This window comes from Nothoprocta perdicaria, unplaced genomic scaffold (genome assembly GCF_003342845.1).
Source record: "Nothoprocta perdicaria isolate Ctin4 unplaced genomic scaffold, notPer1 scaffold_130, whole genome shotgun sequence".
Taxonomy (NCBI): Eukaryota; Metazoa; Chordata; class Aves; order Tinamiformes; family Tinamidae; genus Nothoprocta; species Nothoprocta perdicaria.
In genome coordinates this window covers 682,133-702,505 of record NW_020454428.1, presented here as the reverse complement: position 1 = coordinate 702,505, position 20,373 = coordinate 682,133, and the positions used below count along the sequence as shown (strand labels likewise).

General features: G+C 35.0%; 1 protein-coding gene across 1 annotated transcript in view; it reads right to left on the bottom strand.

The window, feature by feature from the left end:
- The window catches only part of LTN1 (listerin E3 ubiquitin protein ligase 1), a 28,408-nt gene that overhangs the window by 4,373 nt on the left and 3,662 nt on the right, over positions 1–20,373 (bottom strand). The window contains exons 5-26 of the mRNA XM_026033650.1: positions 19,600–19,652; positions 19,014–19,194; positions 18,157–18,330; positions 16,962–17,152; positions 15,717–15,864; positions 14,518–15,306; positions 13,984–14,025; positions 12,520–12,712; positions 11,153–11,392; positions 9,182–9,335; positions 8,792–8,942; positions 7,826–8,027; positions 6,923–7,082; positions 6,631–6,735; positions 6,214–6,356; positions 4,639–4,774; positions 3,757–3,901; positions 2,849–3,062; positions 2,325–2,562; positions 1,334–1,408; positions 558–744; positions 99–270 (exon numbers count right to left, since the gene is read on the bottom strand). Coding sequence (XP_025889435.1) covers positions 99–270; positions 558–744; positions 1,334–1,408; positions 2,325–2,562; positions 2,849–3,062; positions 3,757–3,901; positions 4,639–4,774; positions 6,214–6,356; positions 6,631–6,735; positions 6,923–7,082; positions 7,826–8,027; positions 8,792–8,942; positions 9,182–9,335; positions 11,153–11,392; positions 12,520–12,712; positions 13,984–14,025; positions 14,518–15,306; positions 15,717–15,864; positions 16,962–17,152; positions 18,157–18,330; positions 19,014–19,194; positions 19,600–19,652 — 4,093 coding nt within the window. The remainder of the gene's footprint in view (positions 1–98; positions 271–557; positions 745–1,333; positions 1,409–2,324; positions 2,563–2,848; positions 3,063–3,756; positions 3,902–4,638; positions 4,775–6,213; positions 6,357–6,630; positions 6,736–6,922; positions 7,083–7,825; positions 8,028–8,791; positions 8,943–9,181; positions 9,336–11,152; positions 11,393–12,519; positions 12,713–13,983; positions 14,026–14,517; positions 15,307–15,716; positions 15,865–16,961; positions 17,153–18,156; positions 18,331–19,013; positions 19,195–19,599; positions 19,653–20,373) is intronic.

The following is a 20,373-nucleotide window of genomic DNA, read 5'->3' as shown; positions in this document are numbered from 1 at the left end:
AGGGTTTTTTTTGGAATTTTAAGTAGAAAAGTATATTTAAGATGYAACAATACCAAAATTATTTCAAATGCACAAATATCAAATACATTTTTACTAACCTTTAACATCTAAATTAAGTTCTTCAGTAAAGAAGGTTTTCGTATCCTTATTCGGAACTTCAGAAGTTGGCCCAGAAAAGACAGGGTTTTCAGGCATTAGCCTGAACAGGTGATAAAGCAGTTTATTCAGGCTTTTAGTTCTTCTAAGATACTGTGAGTAGAGAACCCGCAGCTGATGGGGTAAAAACAAAACAYAGTTGAGACATAGTAAAATTAACTTGCCCTGCAAATGATACAGACATGCTTGTGTAGGGAAGAAAACGTGACGCTGGGATTTCAAATGAGTTTGAGAGTGATGGAATTTTCTACAATTTTTGCAGTGATTATAAAATTAGAAAATGCAGCAAGGTTTGCMGAAAAAGTAACAGAATCATCTATTAACAAATCTTAAGTCATTATTACTTCATTACTTAAAATTTGAAGTCCTTATTAACAAAAAACAAAWCCCTGAGCAACTACCTGAGAAGAAGCCGCTTTGAAGAAAGTTAATGTTAATTTCCAAGTGAGAAGATATCCCAGAACAAGGCAGAACTCATCGCTCAGTGGCTGGATAACTGCAAATTCCCCAACAGGAATGCACTCTAGGATGTTCTCTAGCAGGAGTTCTTGAGTGGCCAGGACAGACATAAGAGCCGCAGGAGGTGATCTAGGGAAAAAATGTTATATAAGCAAAAAACTGCAGCTGAAGATCAACTCAATTTATATTCACTAGTAGCATCCTACTAGTACAAGCATGTCAGTACATGAAAAGGGTCCTCTACTACCGGATAAGTTCACAGTAGTGAAATCTGATTCAAGATTTGCACAATAGTGCTGGATTTTAATAGTTCATTTTCCTCAAGAGGGCAACTGATCTCTTTAGCCCTTGCAGCAAGAGTATAAAGTGAATGCTGATCACTTAACACAAAAACATGACTTTTGTCCAYGTCTGAGCTGCTTTAACCTACACCATGGAGTGCCAGTTGCTTTCTTCTCTGTTTATCAAGTCACACCAATAAAGCAGCTAAAGAACAACCAATTTCCTCATCACTGAATATGTTAGGTTTGTGTTTTGTACTGGATTAAAAGGCCTTCAGCTTCATAGTGTAACATATTTTTAATTAGCGAGCTAAGTATAAAAACAAATAAATAAATTATAACATAGACATTAAAACAGACATTAACAATAGCCATTAAAAACAGACATTAAAAATAGAGAAATCCACAAAGACAAACAGGAATAAAAATATCCTTACAGTGCTGACTCCTCCTCTTCATCACCATAAGATTTGAGATCTTCATCATCAAATGCAGGCAACTCAGGCATTAATCTATACAGATGGAGGACGGGAAGGGGGAGGAAAACAGATTTAATTTTTATTGACTACTTATGCTGACACAAGTAATACACAGGTCTACATTATTGATAAGAAATAATTACCATTATTTTACTGCTTAGCAAGAACACAGAATCACTAAGAGATGCACCCAGCACTGCAGTGCGGTCTCTTAAACCACAATAGCTGAATAATCCCGCTTAATTGTTTCTGAACATTTTAAGCTTTATGAATCATGTTGAAATTCAATATTCTTATCTCAGGATAAGACTATTGCCAATCACATCTTTGTGCCTCAGTACAATAAAAGGAGATAGTAGCATTGACATCCAACCCTCAAGTAAGTTGCCTTACAATCTGTATTTTGAACAGCCAAATGCACATACTGCTTTTCATCTTTTGAACCAGAAAGTTCACAGGAATACTAATAGTTCTCTTCATTCTCTTTATCAAATTAGTGATGAGAAATGAGAAGTGCTACTGGAATATATGAAAATATTATTTTATTTTCTGGTGGAACTCTACCATGGTTACTTGTGTATCTGTATAAGCTAGCTGTGTATACCCTATCTTAGCACTCATACAATCTTAAAAAGTAAACCGAAATCTTCCAGTGTTGATCTGGTCCTGCTGGTATTACTAAATWGTATGACCTCTTCATTATCACTAATGAACTAATCACTAATTATCGCTAATGAAATTAATCACTTACAAAATCCACTTTATAAGTAAACATAGTATTCCCAGTTTTAGATAATATACTCTGATACAGAACACAAGTTGCCCAGTTAACCATTTTCTGCCATAGTGGAGCATCACTTTGCTCAACACACAATTTCAGTGCACACTTTACAGCATATTACTACTAATAAAAAAAAGGGGAAGTAGTAAAGAAGCTGTTGATTCTTACTTATATAACATGTGGTAGACAGAAATCTGTACAGGTCTAGCCCGGAAGAGCAGTAATGGAGATAACGTGTTTAACAGAGTCTGGAGCTTATCTGGAAGATTTGTTTTCTGGCCAGCAACAAACTTCGCTGGCAGTTTATGGTTTAACAATTGGTCCTTCGATATGTATGTTAGAGCTTCACCCAAGGACGTCAACACAGAGTTCTGAAAAGCACTTTCAGATGCATTTTTGGTTTCTCCTATTTAAAACAGAAAAAGACAGGTCATGATGCAGCATGCTTGGGATATTGGCATAAGTCATCTCAACTAGCAACAACTCAGACTGCACTTAGAATATATCTTCAGAGTCACAAAATGTTAGGTGTAATTATTAATCAGCATATTATAAATATTCAGAAAGGTGAGTTTTATAAGCTATATTAATGTTTCCATAAATAAAAAMCATGGTCTGTCAAGTTGTTTCAGTCTATGTGACTTGTATCATATATTCACTATTACTGTCCTTGCCAGTTACCATATACTTGCCTGTGACTTTCACCAATAAGGGCAACAACAAATTGTGAATTCCTTCCGAAAAGAAATCTTTCCATTCACTGATCAAGTTCACAGGAAGGCTTGCAACGGTTTCAGGAGATATAGCTTGAAAGAAAGCACTAAGGGCAGATGCCAAGTTACAACTAGCACAAGCAAAAATTTGCACGAGTGGGATGTGATAAAGTGAATGGCTTTCACTTGTTGTCTAGGAGGAAAAGAAAAAAAAACTTCACTATAAATTTGTTTTAAAACAGAAGTTGCTTCACATCCTGATTTTTTTATATGTTTTTCTACATAAAAAGTTTAATGTGTCACAAAACTCTATTGCAAAGACAATTTTAGAACTAATGAGTTAGAAAAGTTTAAAAATCATCTRTATTTTTACTGAAATTGTCATAATGAATTTCTGAATCTCACCGAGGTTGAGAATGCTGGATTGCTTTCTTTGTATGCCTTTATGAAAGAAGAGAACTGCCACCAAGTGGATTCAAATAGAAATGTGTACCTTTTTGAGGGAGCCAAAACTGCAATACGAAACACCCTCATTTTTCCATCCCAAACATTAGAAATGTTTTAACACCATGCTTGTATTTTCAAATCACATAAAGAAGATGGCAACACTTTACTATAAGCTAGAGTTATTCAAATAGCTGTGTGCAGATCTCTTTCCCACAACTTACCTCCTTATTTTAGTTCATCCTAGACAACCACTAAATATTATAAATACTCCCAAGCAATTAATCTATGCAAAAAGTTTTTCCACGGAAGTCGTTGTCTCTTGCCAAGAGATGTGACTGTCCTCCTACCCTGGTGACTGAGAGCACTATAATTTAAAATCAGAAGCTAGATGGTCTGAGATACTGTATCTTTATTGGCCCAATCAACTCTCTTAATTTTACCTCTAGCCAAGCCAGCATGGAGCACATGATAAAGTCCCACTCATTGTCAGCCAAAGGAGTTGTCGAGCACTTCAGCAACAAAGGCASGAAACGGATCATCTCTATGTTGAATCCAAGCAGCTGAGCACTTCTTTCCTTCAGATTGCTGCAATAAAAATACAACAAATGTTTACATATCTTCATGCCGCAGAAACACAGAGATTTGTTTCTGTACCTTTACTTCTCCCGTGAGGACAAGTTAAGTCTCATACCACCCTCTCTGCAATATAGACTTTTTTTTCTACCCTTACTCTGACCTTCAGGGCTTGAATTAGCCACCAGCCCTAAATATTTAAGTTAACAGACATAAAACATACCATAAGAAGCACCTGCTTATTTGTATGGTGCAACCTCAGATACTCACTTGTTGCTGAAAGTGAGATTTTCTGGGTTACRTTTTCAGGTCCAAGATTAAAAGCAAACATACAAAAAATCTCTAATAAGTTTAAGTTTTATTCATTCTACTTGAGCAACATGCACTTTGAGAAATATGAATAGCAGAACATACAAAAGCTGGTCAGTTCTGAGTGGTTTTTAGAATACATTAAAAAAACTTTGTCTCCTAGTCTTGCTTTCACCTGCAATCACTACCACAACTATCTTTAGTGTGACTTTTTAAATACCTAATGATGACTATGTCAAACTGAGGGATCCAGTTTTAAAAAGCCTTAAAATTTTAATATTAATTTGGCAGGTCTCAGGTGTAATTTACAAAAGATTAAAAAAGAGCTAATTTTGCTCAAGTTGGTGGACAACTTGCTTGAGTTAGTGTACTTTTAAACACCTGAAAAAAAGTCATGAGATAGAAAAAGAACAGTCAGACTATCTTAAAGTGACACCCACCAGCTAAAGAGGAAGCTATCTTCATTATCGTTTTTCCAGGATATTATGATTTTTAGTATTCCAGGTAGTAAATTATCACAATCAATACTTCTATCATTCAGGCAGGAGTTCAAAATGGAGAGACATCCAAACGCTCCTGTAACATAATAAAAAAATAACATGAAAAAAATAATAATGCATGGGCCATAAGTTTAAATTTCAAGACAAGGCAAACAGACTGAATCTTTTAATTTGAATTTAACATGAGTATCTTAACATAGCTTGGATACTACCCAAGTCTTCTTTCAACAGTTCATTCAAAGTTGCCATCACTAAATCAGAAACACTACATTCAAACAAAATTAAAACAAACAAACAAAAAATCCACAACATTGTTAGACTCAATTCATTGCTGGCTTAAACAACTGATGAAACAGGACAATACCTGGTAGAATTTAAAACTATTCATGCTACTAAGAGAGGCAGCATGCAGTTAAGCACACTTGGTATTCTACGAGAACACAAGCAGTTAAAATATAAATCTCAAGAACAAGCACAAGGGAAATTGCCACAGCGGAAAGAATCAATACTTCTCTCAACTACTGCATAAATCTAATACTCAGAAGTTCAAACTTCAGACAAACTTTTGAAAGAACAACTCTGAAAACATTGTTCATTGGCAGATGGCCACAATTTCAAACTGTAAGAGACAGCTTTTTTCAGTTTTAACTTCAGAACAGCCCTATTGAAAACACAAATCAACTTTCAAGCTCTACAGAGCCTGSTCAATAGGGGTATGCGTAAGAAAACACGAAAGGATGAGAAAGTGGAAGGAAGGTTTCATATTATAAACTGCACTTATTTCAAGCATATGGAAAGATACATGAGTTAAGTAATTCTGAAGATTTTTCTTTAAAAGCCTAATCCCCTCATTAAATCATTAAGGCTTTTTTTTTTTTTTTTTTTTTTTTTTAGGGTTTTTTTTTCTAAGGCAGCACGGCCATTTTTCCTATCAATTTCTGGAAAAAAAAAAAGAGTCTGGTTAAAATTTGACAAAATTTAACCAAAATGATTTTTTTTTTTTTTTTTTTTAGTAAAGTTTCACATGTACAAGTGCATGCACAACGGAGTGCTATATCATATGCACTGGAAGATTTGCTCAAAAATTATTTGAAAATATCAAAAGAATAACTACCAAAATATCTTACACATAAAACAATAATAATGTTCCACATGACAACAATTCCATTTTTGCACACACCATAAAGCCTAACTGTTTAAATGAAATTTTAATATTTACAGATGTCTACAGGTGTCTAAGTCACACAAAGCAAACAAGTAGGGTAAATCAAAATTTAACAAACCTAAACCCTTCATTTTCCTAGACCTTTTTTTATCTGGACCAGGCAGTGTAGCTTAAGCAACTTTAATACGCCAAACCCCTATGCAAACCTTCATCGTCCTTCCCATGTATGAGAACAACTGCAAAAACACTTATTTCTAATTGAAAACATACGATGTCTTAAAGGCAGGCATTATTACAAAATAATGTTCTTAAATTCTAATGAAGTGGGTTGATTTAAGAGCGTAACTGACCATCAGTGCTGGACAGCTCTGCCTGCACGCAAGTCATGAGTTTGGCCACRCAGTCGAACACGAGCTCTTTCTTTTCTTCCTCAGTTAAAAAGGCTGAGAGACACTGAAGGGTGTGCAGCCTGCCCTCGGTCAATGGAAGAAACCTGCTCACACAAACACAACACCAAGAATGAAACACTACCAAAAATTAACAATTAGGCAAAATGTCAGTCATTTTATAACGGTCATAGGAGGACTACTTAATAGCCTGTGATTTAATTAAATGCATAAACTGAATTTTACTTTTACATACTACGCACATACATCCATACTACAAAATCTGCAGTCTTCAGATGCCATTCATCAGAATCACAAGCATTTAATATCATCAAGAGCTGCAMTGTAAACAACCATATTACACAGGCTACAGTTACATACCTTTCACTTGTTTTAAAAAGTTGCTTCATCCCACATGACCCAGTGTTTCTTTCATGAATCACTTTAGCCATGGTTAAGGACCACAGTCTTCCATGTTGCTCTGATCTTCAAAGTAAGAATAAAGACCCTGGTTAATATATACAGATGCACAGGTCACCAAAAAAGCATCTCTATGAAGCTAGAGTCAACACATAAGGAACTGTGGTGGCACTAAACACTCTATACAGTGCTAATTTTAAGGTGCAGTTAAGTAATCCCTATTGCAATCAAGATTTCTCTTGTTCTTACATACCTATCAAATATAGTTTGCTGAAGGTTAGCTGTATTACTAAGTGTACTGAACTTCTCATATGTGATGTGCATTTCTTCTAACATATGAAGGTATTCCAGAAGCAAATAAGGAGGATTCTCCAATTCTTCAACCCATTGTAGTGAGTACAGCAGTTCTGCAACTAAACAACAAAATATACTGCTGAATGTATTTAGTGCACATGCAAAAAGTTTCAGAAATTTCTCCCCATTAAAAAGTTAACATTAACAGACAAACTCAAGTGCTTCAGAGTATGATCTGGTCTTTGCTATTGAATCATAAAATACACAAAAAAAAAGTTACAATAACCAATCCTAGATGATCAAGAGATTTTAAAACACAAGATGCATGTCAAGGACTAACGCGTCTCCATTCTCTTTTTTATTTCTTGTAGACAAGGCAATCAAGAATTAAATTAAGAATAAATAAATAAATAAATCTAATGTTAACAGCTAACATGGTTTCTCCATCAGCTCATTAACTTACACAACAAAAATACAATTCTCTTCAGAATGAGATTTTGGAGGCAAACTGCTAATTTCATAATGCTAGGTCTGATTTAAGAATCTGAATATAAGTATTCCATAAATAGAAAAGCTGGAATTAAGAAAAATGACTACCTCGAAAGAGTTTTGTGTTACGGCAAAACTTTCAAGACACTTATTTGATGGCAAAGATACAGTTCTTATTGCCCACTGATGCCAACGTACTGCAAATACTTCAGCAAAAAAACAACAGCAATAAAACATACACACATACAGAGCAAAAGGATGATCTGTGCTAATTATATGCCACATTTTTACTGTTTGTTACTAATTATCAATTCTGGTTGGATTTTAACTATGACAAAACCAAAGTCCTTTAAGTTTTACCATTATAACTTACTTATATTGTCAACTTTCATTCTTTCAGCATCATCATTTCCACGGACTATACCATTTTCCAACATAAACAGCACCATTTTACTTAACAAGGCTGAAGTGCACAGATGGCCTGGAAGTTTAGTTGTGCCACACAGCTTAACATACGATCCCAAATGCTCACAATTCATACTCAGTCTTCCTTCCAAAAGAGGTTTGTGCATCCACTGTAATATGTGCATAAAAAAAAGAGTATGAGCAATAAGTGACATTTTAACAATATGTAGAAGAGCTATAATCCATTGAAAATTCAGAGCTACTTAAAAAAAAGCCAAGAATCAAACTACCAACAAAAGCATAATGTGAAGAAGATCCATTCCTATTGAAATTCAATTTGTGTCAAATTCCAGCAATAAAAGAAAAAAAAATCAAAATAAATGCAGAAGTAATTGGAAACTGTGCTATTGACTGAGAAATAAATATACATCTTTAGAGTTCTAAATTTCTTGTACAAGGTAAACGAAATACTCGGATTACTGAACATTGGTGGTTGAACAGGACATTATCTCCTTCCCTTCCTCTCCACTTGCCAAGATATGTCAGCATTTACAGGCAGCAATTCATATTTCTCTGAAAATACTGGAGTCCTCTCACCATAGAAGACTTAGAGTCAAACATAAGAACATTCATCCTTATGAGGTATAATCTATTAGTCGGTAAATTTCTGAATTACGAAGCAAGTTGCTGGTGCTCCATTCAGAAAAGGGACATTTCACAAACTTTGATTCTCTTTGGTAGTATTTGATGAGGCCACAAATATACACATCTCCTCCTCCAGCAAGGGAAGTGACTGAAAAGAACCTCTGGTCAGACATGCGCATTTATAACCACAGTGCTGTGTCAAACTAGTCACATTCATTAATCTAGAAGCCAAASCCTTCAAGAAAGGTAAGGTCAACTACAGAAAGGAAGTTAACTACCATTTTCTTACCTCTGTGGATAGGGACTCACGCAATTTCTCCCATTCAATTTTGTTTGGTGTGACATGTTCAACATAAGCTCCCACAAGATATCCAGATGGTCCTTCAGCTTCCAGAAGCTTAGATAACAAATCACTAACTGCAGAGATCAAAACCTGCAGACTGAGAAAAGATCAAAACAGAGCAAGCCAGTTTAGCACTATCCTGTAACACCAAGCAGCTATGTTTTACCCTGATTAAAACCCTTTGGAACAGCTTTCTAAGTTGTGCTCTAAACCACAGTTCTCACGCTGACAGGCTCAAAGAACTCTAMGCAATGAAAGTGCTGACTAAATACAAATTAGCAGAGCCTTGGARTGTCATGATGAGTGATATATGATGATGTGGACAGATACAATTACCTTTTAACATCCAAAGAGGAGGACTGGATTTGATTCTTGACCCACAGTGCGGATTTATGCAAAAAGGTGCTCTGTTTCTGCATACTCCGAAGTTGATGCACAAGTGAATTTACACCAGACATCCAAGTGTGCTTTAGTTTACATATAAGTAAATCTGTTGTAGGAAAAACAAATCAACAAGAACAGATAAACTCCCAGGTTACACCTTACAACGTACAGCAACAATGTACGGCAACACTGTGTAAACACCTGTGTAAAACTAAGGGGCTAGAGCAAAAATGGATTTCTCTTTTGTATATAGCTAGATATGAAAGCTATCAAGAGCATACACATTTTTTTTGTGGAATTGTAATTTTTAATAATTCCTGATATACAAGTAGCATTTTGTTTGAGAAAAGACTGAGCTTCAAGTTATCTACTACGGTGTCTCCACAAAATCTGTAGTCCAAAGCTATTTAAAACACTGAACATTCCAAGAGAGTACCCAAGTTGTCAAAGTAGCGCTGGTTTCCACATTAATACTGTTCTCCTTCAGTTCTAACATAACGCTACAAAATTTCCTCTTAAATTCTTAATTCCTCACTTAATACTTGCTTAGGTAATTATTTAATAATTCCTCTTAATAATTTTTCATAATACTATAATATTTCCCTCTGTATCTATTCTAGCAAATACATCTTCCCAACTTATTAATAACAATTTCTGCAAATTAGCATCTCAGCTTGAAAATAAGGTACTGTTGGAGGGAGTTGCTATTTGCCATAGCAACTTGACCTAATATAATTGGTTTCAGAATAAATGTCTGTATCTGTAGCACAGTGTTGCATACATTTTTTTTCCAACTGAACCTCTGTAATACTGAAAGAACAATAAAATGTTCACGTCTTTTWTTTCAAAGGCCCCAAATAATTTACTTTAACAACACTTTAGAATGCATGGAATATCAATGACAAAAATAGCTGACACACCAGGATACTAATATCAAAAATGTCAGTGCCTGCAAAGATGCAGTAGACCTGATGCTCAGAAGTACCGGCATTGTAAATCAAAGCACAAATTTTCATCTGCTCAGAATTGCTCAAAATTAAATTCCTCAATCTTTATTAAGGAAAAAAAAAAAGAATTTAATTTTAATCAACTATTAAAAAAAAAAAAGTGATAGTTTTCAATTCCTGCTCCCAACACAGAGGAAGCCCCATGCAGCCTACAGGGCAGCATGTCCAGAGTATTTAGCGTCTGCGTGTTTTAGCTAGAGAATTCTAGAGGCCAAGTAGTTTCTTCTTCCAAATATTATGTTTTGGATATGTCCAAATCATATGGATATGATATATCCAACTTGGGTGGATTCTCACAGTAATCAAGAGAATCATATTTTGATAAAGCCACTTCTCTCTGAAATGTTATATTCCTGATCAAACCACCTTCCTTGTCCAAAATGTTATATCCCTGATGTACAATAGGTAACAGAAGAACTTTTCCACATAGGACAGAGGCAAAATCACATGTTTCTAATATGAAAAGTAACATAGCTGGGATGAGACCAAAAAAAAAAAAAAAAAAAAGTGTCCTGTAAAACTATAAAAGCTGGATAAAGCCCAAGGCTAAAACTGTAGGGGCTTTATAAAAACCAATAAAGGACAATTAGTCACAAACTGCAAGGGTGTTGGAAAAACTAACACTTTCAAGGCGTGCCACTTCACAATATAATTTTCACCACCTCTTGATTCAGTGAACTGTTTTCTGTGACCTCCTGGAATTCTTTCTGCTTTTTTTTTTTTTTTTTAAGCAATAGATAAAAGCTCTGCAAAATCAAAACCAACTCCTTTGAGATTTTTAGTCATTTTCTCAATTCTACCCCTTAATTTATGCTCCACCACAGGACAAGCTCTAAGAGCTCAATAAAATAACAGGGAAAAGAAAAACACCCCAACATGCAGTTTGGTCTGGAATACAATTCATTTTCCAAATCACCTGTTAAGTGTGTAGCATCCTGCCTCTGAGCACACAGCTGGAAGATAGTGAACAGCAAGTCTTCAGAGGACGGCATCAGTAAACACCCTTTAACTGAGCTGAAAAAGCTTGASGCTACATCACAGATGAAGGACACTGATGGTTCTGTATTTCCAGCTTCAGAAAGGTCTCTAGCTTTMGACAAGGCTGCTTGAAGTTTATCAATAATTCTTTCAACAAAAGCTTCACCAATCAAGGATTCTATTGTAGAGGGAAAAATAAATAAATAAATGAGACATGCTTTAACTCATTGCTCAAAATAATCATTTTTGCTTCGACATACTTGCTTTCTTTTTTAAAAAATGCTATTCCTGAATGCAAAAAATGAAGGCGAATACAGTTTTATTGTAAAACTCAATTTTTTACTCAACAGTTACCTAGAATCTTCTCATCAAAGGTTCACASAGCCAAGTACTGCTTCTCTAAAAAAAATCTAAATGAGTTTATATGAAGGTAATAGCACTAATGCAGAATGATCCACTTCCCTCCAGTGTTTTCCTAACTTCTGTCAAGCAACAGGGAGCCAGAGTTTGCATCTTGCCTGCTGCATGTGATTACCCCAGTCACATATATCTTCCACAAATGTGTTTAGTCCCTTTCTGACTACTCTAAGTGATAACAATATCCAATGGCAATGAGCACCAAAACAGCATCTCTAGCCTGCTATCTAAACATCTGCTAGACAACCTCTGGCTCCTGTGTTTTCATGGACAAAGTGAAAATTTTCCCTGCTTGCTTTAAGATTTCTTGGCTCTTTATCACAACCCAAACTCCAGTCACTTCCTTTGGGTGCTTAAAGTTCTAATCTATTTTCACCTCTCCAAAAAGAGAAGCTACTGTGTTTCTCTAACCATTCTTGYCATCTTTCTTTGGATACTTTCTTATTCTACTGAGCCCTTTTTCAGAAGCATCAATACGAACAAAGGCACCATCCCTGGGCATCAGAGAAAAGAGTCTGGCCTCATCCTCTTTATACCCTCCCTTTTGATACCTACACACTTTGGTAAGATCCCCTCCCAGTTTTCTCTAGCTTAACTTAGAATCTGCTGTTTTTCATATTCACAAATTTTAATTTTTTTTAACACTGACATATGAGCTACACAGACACAAAAATATGTGATGCCACAACTTCAAGTTAGCATTTATTAAACTCGATGTGGTTAATTGGCTCAGTTTAACAACAAATAGAACAAAACACAGATGTTACAAGTTATGTAATCCGGAAGCTCTTAAGGAATTCCTTCAAAGTGAAATAGAACACACAGCAGAAACATAAAGTATAAATGTAGTATTTACATTTGCAAAGCCCCAAGAATAAATGCACTCACCATTTTTAATGTGTTGTGACAACACTAAGCTCAGAAGGGTCCACCTTTCTGAAGAGGATGATTCTGACGATGCYGCGATGGGTTTCAGACCCAGGTGACACAGACCATCTGCCAGCATCACAAGTCTTTCTCCAAGTGTGTCACCTTTCAGCCAGTCAGAGACTAATGAAAGTTTTGTTGTGCTCGAGCATGCCTGAATCGTAAGAAAATAATTCTATTAGCCTTTTGAGGTTATTAACTTTTATTTTAATTATGCATAATACTAGTATGTGGCCCTCAAAAATAACATTTCAGCTCTACAGATAGGGTGAGAATCATTTCTGTCATAAACCCCAAATGCCATGTCCACAATAATATCCCCCAACTTTCTCTCTGGACAGACAAGAGAAGACAAYTTACTACGGCTAGGTCAGACTTTAAGGTGAAACAATTCATGCTAAAGAAAGATTATGCTTTATTTTCTCTAACCATAGTGCCCAGAGAATGACTGAACTCAATGTTGGAAAACTAACCATCATATTAAGTGGAAAAAAAAAAAACTATTATAGCACCTGAATTTTTGTTAAAAAAAAAAAAAGTGGGTCACAAACTAGAAAAACATTTTGTCAATAAGCCATTTTAAATAACAAAATCATTAAAACTGAGGATTCATAGAGTACACATTATTAAGGTAAGACACTATAGTCAATGCACTGGATTACAAACAAAACACAGAATTCTTGCCCCAAAGCTGTAAAGCACTTRGTATTTCTTTTCAGGTAAACACTTGTCAGTCTCTCAGTTTCCCACATGCAAAAATGTTCCTAATAGATYCCTAATCTATCAGTGTAGTAAGAGCTTATATACTGTTTTTAAAGCAAAAGTACACAGAGTGATCATCGGTGGAGAACGAAGACACAAATGTAGATGATTAACCTAAAATTCTTGATCTAATAATAGCAAACCCCTTTCTTTCTAGCTTAGATGAGCAGAAATGCATCAGGAAACTGTCTAGTTCAGATAAAATAATAATAATAAAATGTTAATAATAAAACAGGCTGCCCAGAGAGGTTGTGAAATCTCCTTCTTTGAAGGTCTTCAAAACCCGCTTGGATGCAGCCCTGTGCCAAGGGCTCTAGGTGACCCTGCGTGTGCAGGGGGGTTGGACTAGACCTCTGGAGGTCCTTCCCAACCTTAAKCATTCTGTGATTCCGTGAAAAACAAAAACAGAAGATACAAACTTCCTGTCTGTCTTCCTGCCTTTCTTCAATATTGGCATTTCATTTTTAAGACTATCATTCCATCTAAATGTGGTTAGAAAAAAGACTGCACTCAAATTATTACTACAATGTTTTCAAACTATGGAAATTAACATTACCAAAGGAAAGGTTACCTTAACACACATCATTCTCAAAGTTAAAACCAGGGAAATATTCAAAACTATGCAAAACAATAATAATAATACTGAACAGTTTGAAAAGGTACCTTTTGAATTATCTGGAGAAGKATAATCCATTTCAGATCCATCTGGAAGAAAAAAAAAAAAAAAACTTGAGAGTTCATCAATTCATCAAAGAATTCCTGAAGTATTTAACACCACTGTTTATTTTGCAACTTGAATTTCTGCAGGAAAGAAGCAGAAGTTTCTAAGCTCCAACAGTAAAGTTATTCTGACTTATTTTTGTTATACCACAGTCTGCATTCCAAGTCTTCGCTTTCAGAGTAAAGTGAAAACTAGTCATTGGTGAATGGCTAGTACAGAATTAAACTGCATAAAGAAGCAGGTAAATTAGTACCAGCAGCTCTCTTATTTTATGATTTATGCCGCATAAAAGGGAAATATCAGTCATAATCCTTCACAGTAATATATATGTATAATGTCAGCCTAAGTCTACCTTCTTTATGCTGAACTTACTCAGGTTCATGTAGAATATCTTCCACAATCTCAAAATAAAAACCAATCACGTAACACCACAAAGCTATTCATTTCGATAACCTGAATAGCAAAATAAGTCATACCTTTGTCAAATCATCAAGAATCATTTTCCTTTCATCACTACTGTTACAACAGTTAAGCACACTGTACAAAATATCAACAAGAAAATGGGTCTCTCTCCTCCAGTCTTCTTTCAGCCAAGTTATTAAATTCAGATGCAGAAATTGTATGGATGGATTCTCATGATGAGCTTTTATCTTTTCCTGGGATATAGCCTGAGCRCAACTTGCACCGTTTCCATGCTCTAGAAGTACACAAAAAATTCTTTTGGAAGAGAAAGAGTTGAGCAGGGCAGAGAGGAATTTCAAGTGCTGCTCTGACTTGTGTTCATTGACATACACGATACTCAGTTCAGCAAGGTGACAGACTAAACTTTCCAAAGGTTCTTTCCTTAAAGGCGAATTATGCTGTTGTTCAGTTTGTATTTCAGAGTCACTATTATTTTTCACTTCTGTGAATTTTCCATTTTCTGTGTTCTTTTCAGATTCATCCTCATCTGTAAATCTGATTTTTAGAGACTTTCTCTTGTTTGGTTTTGTAGCACTCTTTGGATTCTGAAGAACTTCTAGCAAACCAGATATAGCAAGCAAACACTTCTCATCAGCGTCCAAAGTGTCAACATGAAGCACACACATTTTCAAAAAATGGTCCCAAAAATTTGATAACAGTTTTTGGAAAGTTTCATCTGTGCCATCATCACTGGAGAGTTCTGCTTTCACTTCCCAAGAGCTCAGCGTTTCTGCTAGTTGGTAAAATAATGGTCCATTTTGCAACCTGGGCTCCTTAAGCACTGCATCGGTAAGAGGAATTAGCTATAAAGAGAAGAAATAATGAGAAAACACAAACCAGAATAAATAATCTGTTTATTCTTTATAATACCAGGAAATTATGTAATTTTCAAAAAACATTCTGGAAGCAATTCAAAAACACAACAAAATCAAGACTACTTACAGTTGTACCCATAATTACGGAGTAAAAAAATGAGAGATACAAGATGATCTTTTAATTACATACACATATATATTTAATTAAAATCTCACACTGGAAAGGGCTGATTTTATAGCTCAGAAAAATTTGAGTAACTTGACTATCATTAGTTCTTCATAAAATCATRAGACTTTCACAAAATGGTGAGGCTTTCTATAGATGAACAAATTGTCACAGGAACTTAGTTTTCTCTAATTTTTAATTATTAAAGGCATACAGTATTTCTAGTGAATACCTGGTCATATATAAGCATTTGATGAATCTGTCTCTGCTCATCCTCGTCATCCATTTTCTGCAGCAGGACAAAGCGCAGACACTCCATAAATGCAGCTATAATTGCTGAACTTTCTGAATGGCTACTGACTGCTCGCTCACTTGACAACCTGTTGAGGGGCAACATGAGGAAAACAAATGCTTCATTTTAGCTGCTGAGAAAACCAGTTACAAGACAGGAGTGCAACTCTGAATATGTCGCTTTTATCAGGAAAACAAYGTGGGATGTGAGATCAAAACAAATTCAACAGGACTTGTTCAAAAATTCAAGGAAATGCAAGCATTTAATGTAACATTAAAATAACTTTCAAGTTTTAAGATCGAGAAAAATCTGCATAAATACAGAAAACATACACGCAAATACACTCTCTTCTGTTTCACTTATTTGCCAAATCTCCCCATTCTTACATGTACAGCAGAGGTTTGACAGAATCACTTTTTTAATCCTGTGCCATAAGAAATAAACTGCAGACAGATGAGAACCAGACAGCTAACAAAATTTTTAAAAAGAGAAAAATAGAAGACTTCATCATGAGCAGTTTGAGTTAAAATAATTGATTTTTATGTGTGTGGTCTAATCTTCATTAAGTTCATGGAGATATTATAAATGTTTTTCTAATTGCAATAAAATTTGACATGGTCTTCAAAAACAATCCTTACATACGCTTTTCTTTTTCTCCTTCAAGGATTCTATTAATTGCCATAGTAACCAAAATTGTTTTCTAAACAACATATATTTTAGTCGTTATACATGATTTTAAGTATATAATGTAAACTAAATATTTATGTGCATTTGATAGAGAGTTAAAAGTATTTTAAAATTTGTTCCTGCAAACAGTGAATTCACAACAAAAATGCAAATCTTCCAAACACTAAATTCTTCTCCCACTTTAAAATTTATCATGGAATGAATTAAGTTTGACGAGAAAAATGTTTTAGACAAGAAGAGTAAAATTCAAAATAAGGTTAAAGGCTAAAGACAACTGCTGCAAAGGCTTAACTACAGTTGCAGACATTTAAAGCTATTTAAAAGTATTCTGAAAAGACTAATTTTCAAATATTTTAGTGGAAAGAGTCTTTTCCAAAAATAAACAACTGATGTGCATTTAAATATTCTCCAGCCAAAGTCCTATTTAAAAATGTTGGTGAACAAGATTGAAATAAATAAATAAATAAATATAAAATTAAGTAGATTTGTGATTCATACCCTTGAATTACAGAGCTGAAAAATGTTCTGAAATAGTCCAGCTTTGGTTCTGCAATACCAGGTGGCACCTTGCTAATGAACGGCAAGAGGTTCGGGTATATGACAGTAGCTAGTCCTCGTCCACCTTCTCGAAGCACTGTCCACAGCTTTGGTAGAACTCCTTTTCTGGCATTTACATGACTCCAGCAGTCCTTCAGAGAGGAAAAAAAAATGCAGACTATTTCACTGGAAGAACTTAGGCAGTCATTCCTTCTACATCCTCACTTTACAACTGAAGCAAGTATTTCTAAAAAATAGAACACTGCCTCCCTATTTCAGTTTGTGAGTTGTAAGAATTTAATGTGTTAAATCATTTCAATATTATTTAAGGACAATTGAGTTTCCTTGTTTATAAGCCTTAGTTAAAGGTTTCACTGTAATGATCCTGCAGATAAGGATGTTTCATAAAAGTCACAATCACACCTGTTTCTGTATTTTTTTAATCAAGAATACACAATCATTTTTAAATTCTAAGTGTAGGAGTATCGCGAACTTCAAAACTCACTGCAAAAAGGCCAATATGTACAAATATACCAGGACATTTTTTTGCCCTTAAAACATTTTTATCATGTGATTTATCACGGATCCAGATATCTACAGTTATAACAAAAGGATTAAACAGAAATCTGTTTTTCATGAATTGTTACACTATGCCAGCTAATACAGATCCACAACATTAAACCTCGATACCATCCTAGATACCATCTAGGATGTACTGCTTGGCCTGCTACTAGGTAGATCAAAGCTGGCATTTCACCTAGAAAGCAAAAACGGTCATTAGGCTGAGAATTAGCTTAGCAGGGGAAGCAAACAATCAAAAACTGACCGTGGCCATTCTTGCAACCCTTCTTAACCAAGAGAAAGCTTCTAAACATTATTTTWCTCGCTAGTAACTATTTTTAATCCAAGACATTCAGATTAATCTGACAGAACAACCCTGATTTTCACAGACATTGGATACACTACATTTTAAAATTAAAATGAATGGGTGAGAAGGAGAAGAAATGGGTGTGAAACATAGAGAAGTTCATGTTGTTAATCAGAGAAAATACTGTCAAATTGTTCTCCCTAATTCCACACAGAGAATACTGGCACTTTGTGAGAGTTTATTGTGACATTTAGCTAAATCACCTGCCTTTTGCATTTCTCAGGTTACCTCAATTGTGGCAAGAGCAAAGAGAGCAGCTTCCCAGAGAGCTGGGCACACCACTGCATCACTGTCATCAATGCTGAGAAGAACAGCAGGACAAACTCTTGGCGCTTCAGCTTGCACCAGCTCAGGCAGATACTGGCAAAAAGCAGAAGTCACCTCAAAGAAGGCTGAGCGAACCTGAAAAACACAGAAAAATAAACATTTTAGGTAAATTAGAGTACTCTTTTACTGTCTGTAGTTTTTTAACACCCCTCTTGAAACCACACAAAGCTGTAATATGCAGTCACAGTATTTATCATATAGGTAAGCATTTAGATACTATTAATAATAAAGAAATTGCTTGGTAAGTCTGTAAATGTTTAAAAGACTTCTTTCAGCAACAGTACTGAACATTTTATTTTAATAATGCACTTCTGAAAGTCACGCTTATCCAAAAGCACCTTAAGAAGATTTATAAACTACTATGGGAAGCAATTTATTCATTACTCTAGGTAGCTACTTCTTGGTAAAGACCAACAAAACAGTCTAAATAATGAAGCCCACAGCACTGTAAATATATGCAGTAAAATGACACAATTTGTTTCTTTTACATGAATTTGAAACAATGTCAAATTGCGAAATAGATAACAGGGGTATCAAAATAATAAAATAGTCTATTAGGAATATTTTAGAGTAATAATGCCTATATTATTGTCTATTTAAGGCCTAGAAATTTGAAGACCACTTCAAACATAGTTGAGCGAAGCACAAAAGCTCATTCTTGCTTGCAGAATAAAATGAATTGATGTTTCCTCAGATTCAGTATATAATGTTTAACTACATCCCACAAAATAAACAGCRATAGTAAAACAATAAGTTACCTGTGGTATGCTATGTTTACTGTATTTCCAAAATTTATTCTGTGATAGAAGTGACATTAACTTTTCCTCCAGCAAATGCATCTCCTTTTTCGGCAACATGCTAAGTAACTTCTTTAAAGCTAACAAGGAACAGGTGAGAATCCGAAAAAATTTGGCTTCTCTTTCTTCCTCTGGTACAGTTCTCAGAAAAACAACATAAATAAATAAAATTAACTGTGAATTAACTAGTGGACTTCTAAAACTCTTTACAACTAAACTTCGGGGTTTCTTTTTTTGCCTTTCTTTATATTGCTACCATTTGAAATCAAGATATATAAACTTTCCGTAAGTTCTATTACTACAGAAATACTTTAGAAGTGTTGGAAATAGTCATACTGTCTCCCAAGTATTCATGAATGCTACATCTAGAAAAGCTATGCATCTCATATCAATAACAACTTAAGATACTTGTACTTAAATCTCAAAGAAAGCTGGGATCTGGACTCTTTAAAACAATTATTCTCTCTTGGAAGAACTACACCCCAAGACAATAGAAAGTCCAACACAGACTAMGACTTAAAAAAGACTTTAAAGCAGGCCAACATACTGTGGATCACTGAGTGTATCGGGTGTTTCTTTTAGAAGATTATCTTGAAGTACCTAGGAAGAAAGGGGAAAAAATAGAAACAAAAAAAGAGCACAATGAGATTTTACTGTTTACAGGTAAATCATACAACTCATACAAATCTACAGATTATTCAGGAACGTCTTTACACCTCAGTAAAGTCATTACTAAACATGTTTTAGACATGCAACCAAGCAAAAACAGAATGGAGTTGACTCAGGTTAAACATAGTGGTGGTACTGTTTGAACACAGGCTTTATAAGACTTCCTAAGCTACAGTCCTGCACTGACATGCTGCTCACAGAAAATAAAAAACAACAAACAAACATCAAACAACAACCAAACACCAAAAAAAAACAAGAAACAACAAGATACACTGAGGGAAAAGCAGTTATGTTTCTATATAACAGGACAGCAAGATTTTCATCTTTTTAAATTCAGACAATTCTGTTTCATACATGATGGCAGAAGAGCATGAGCCTGCATGAGCACACATCTCAGAGGCTTCTGAAACAGTGCTCAGAACTCATTAGTCCTCTATCTCTGCAGCTAAACCAAACCACCATCATTACTCAATCCATGAGTATCTGATGACGGAACATCGTTATACTGAAATGCAAGCAAGAAAATTTACAACTATAGGAATGAATATGAAGTATGGTTCCATTCAGTATAATTGCATGAAAAAAATAAAGAGGAGATATATTTGTCTCAGTTTCTCATGACCTTAGTAGCAGTGAAGTTTCAGGTGAGGAG